The following is a 2,619-nucleotide window of genomic DNA, read 5'->3' as shown; positions in this document are numbered from 1 at the left end:
GGCGGCCGTGGCGCGGAGTCGCCGCGGCTCCGCGCCCCGCCGTTCGCCCTAAGTCTCCGCGCAGCAGACGTAGACTCTGGGACCCCAGCGCGCCGAAAAGTGAGGGAAAACAGCGCCCCTTACCTGAGCTCCCCCGGGTTGAATCGCTCACCGTCTCCCCCGTCCCCGCCACGCTCCGCCATTACAGAGGGCCGCGTTCATCCACCCGCCAACCCGGCGTCCCCTATTGGCAGGAAAGATCATCAATCCCGTGCGAGAGAGGTGGACAAAGCACAGAGCTGTAGAGTGATTGGTCAAGCTTTCCATCAATCAGCCACTTCGAGGAGGCATCTGCCTTACTATTGGGCAAGGGGCCCGCCGACTTTGAAAGCGGTATGGAGACAGCCATTTGATTGGTCGCTCGAAGGCTTTATGGGAAATGAGACTTTGGAAACGTGGAGCCTCCGGCGCCCTCTGGCGGTAAACAAAACTAGGTCCTCCTAATAGCTGAGTCTGCGACAGCCACGTGTCTGCCGGCTTCCAGGAGAGCCAATTATGGAGCCATTTTGGCCACTACGGGCTCAGGCAGAGACCGTTTCCATTGGGTGAGCCAATCAAAATCTACCTCTTTCGTACATAAACCAATCACAGAGTTGCTGTGGAATGAGCTATTTCCCAGCTATGCAGTAACAACAGTCATAAGTCACCACTAGGCTCTAGATCTGTGTTATTAAATTATATATTAATTACAAGAATACTTCCCTAATTATACTAAAGAATCAGTTGCAGGTTGATGGGTGTTATAAACTGCTACATTAAGAAAGGTAATGGAGAAGGCAAGCTTCTCAGCTTTTAAGCATCTCTCCTTTAATCTCAAAAAGTATTTTTCTGAAATTAGCACACCCTGATACCCAGAGCAATTCTCAATATTTCTTATATTTCTTTAATTAAAAAAAGATAAGTTTAGACTTGGGATTCAATATAATAATAAGAAAAAATTTTCACTCTATCATGACCATGTATACCAGATACTGCATTAAATACTTTCCATGTATTACTTCTTGTTAATATCAAAAAACGCTAAGAGGTACTTAAAATAAAGAGCCATAGTTTACAGATGCCATTGAGGCAAACAGTGTAACTTGCACAAGGTTCCAATGCTAGTAAGTGACAGAACCTAGTCTTAAACCCAAGATGGCAAAGCCCCATTCTTTAAACTACATGATCCAAATAATTGGATCCAGGGCCAGTTAGTGGCTGGCAGTTAAGGCAGCTGGATCCCACATGGGCGACTGTATAGTTGGAGTCCCAGACCTTGTGTTTTGAAAAACACTCCAGCATGTGTGCATTGGTGCCCAGATTTCCAACAGAATGGAGGAGAGGGGATTGTGCCATGGCCATCCTTCCTGGGGTGTGCTTTCTCACTTTCTCTCACTCGCTTTCTCTGTCTCTCTCTGAACACAAGAGCCCTATAGCAAATAAAAGAAAAACAAAAATAATAATAATGCAATAACTGATCCACACAAAAATTTTAATAAGTGCCAAACACAGAGATTTCATCATTAATCAGATAAGAAAAGGCTCAGAATTTTAGTAAAGATGTGAAATTTTAACAAACTATAGTCTGACTACCAATGGCAAGTTAGATCCCATTACAACATCAGCATGCACCCCCAAGTCCTGTCCAATTATTCTGAAAAGAATGCTGCTATGGATGGCTCATTACAAACTAATTCCCACTGCTGAAAAATAAAATGCAAATGGATACCTTATAGAAAGTAGAATGTCACTGGTATATATAAAAAATAAAAACGGTCAATTTGAAGAAACTCCTTATAGATGTACTGAAAGTTTTATTAGTTGATGGGTTTTATCATTATTTAAGATCTAAGTGTATTTTATAATATTTATATCTTATATTATCTTATTTTTAAATAAATTAAGCATACAGGTATTTATCACATGTATATGATAATGCTATATATTTATTTCATTATTTCTGTAGCTATTCATATAAATGTATCTGGAATTCAGGCAGCATGCACTTAATAGTTGTATAAAACATACTGCAAATAAATGCCAGTGTGTCTACACAGCTATTCTAGACTATTTTATTAAATCAATGGGAAAACAGAATTAAAGAGACTCAGTGCATCTTGTCAGAGACCAAATGAACTTTCCTGCAGTCAGAGATTGTTAATGCTTAGTATACTGATAATGCATGAGGGAATCTTCAAAAAGTTCATGGAAATGTGTATTATGAAAAAAAATTATGCTTAGGTTTCAAAATCTTTTTTTGCACCAAAATAAACTTAAACTTTATTTCCATTTTCCCCAGACTTTTTGAGGTTTCCTCATACATGTAAAGAACAGAATAGTGGGGCCAGCAGGTAGCATGATAGTTAAAGTGCTAGACTCCCATATGCCTAATCACGGTTTGAGTCCTGGACCTGGTGGCTTGCTTTCTCACTTTCTCTCTCTGTCTCTCTCTCTTTCTGTCTCTCTGATCAAATTAAAATATAATAAATAAAATTAAATAAATAATTTTTTAAAAAATTTTAAAAAGAACAGAATAACAAATAATATACTTGCCCAATTGGAACAGTCGAATTATAAATTCCCAAAATTAGTATATAAAAG

General features: G+C 39.4%; 1 protein-coding gene across 1 annotated transcript in view; it reads right to left on the bottom strand.

The window, feature by feature from the left end:
- Nucleotides 1-224, bottom strand: part of TCERG1 (transcription elongation regulator 1) — a 71,871-nt gene extending 71,647 nt beyond the window's left edge. Inside the window, 1 exon segment of the mRNA XM_014587661.2 lies at nucleotides 124-224. Coding sequence (XP_014443147.1) covers nucleotides 124-182 — 59 coding nt within the window. The 5' untranslated portion in view covers nucleotides 183-224.
- Nucleotides 225-2,619: the final 2,395 nt, after the last annotated feature.

Source organism: Tupaia chinensis, unplaced genomic scaffold, assembly GCF_000334495.1.
Source record: "Tupaia chinensis unplaced genomic scaffold, TupChi_1.0 Scaffold000228_1, whole genome shotgun sequence".
Taxonomy (NCBI): Eukaryota; Metazoa; Chordata; class Mammalia; order Scandentia; family Tupaiidae; genus Tupaia; species Tupaia belangeri.
This window is presented reverse-complemented; position numbering and strand designations above follow the sequence as displayed.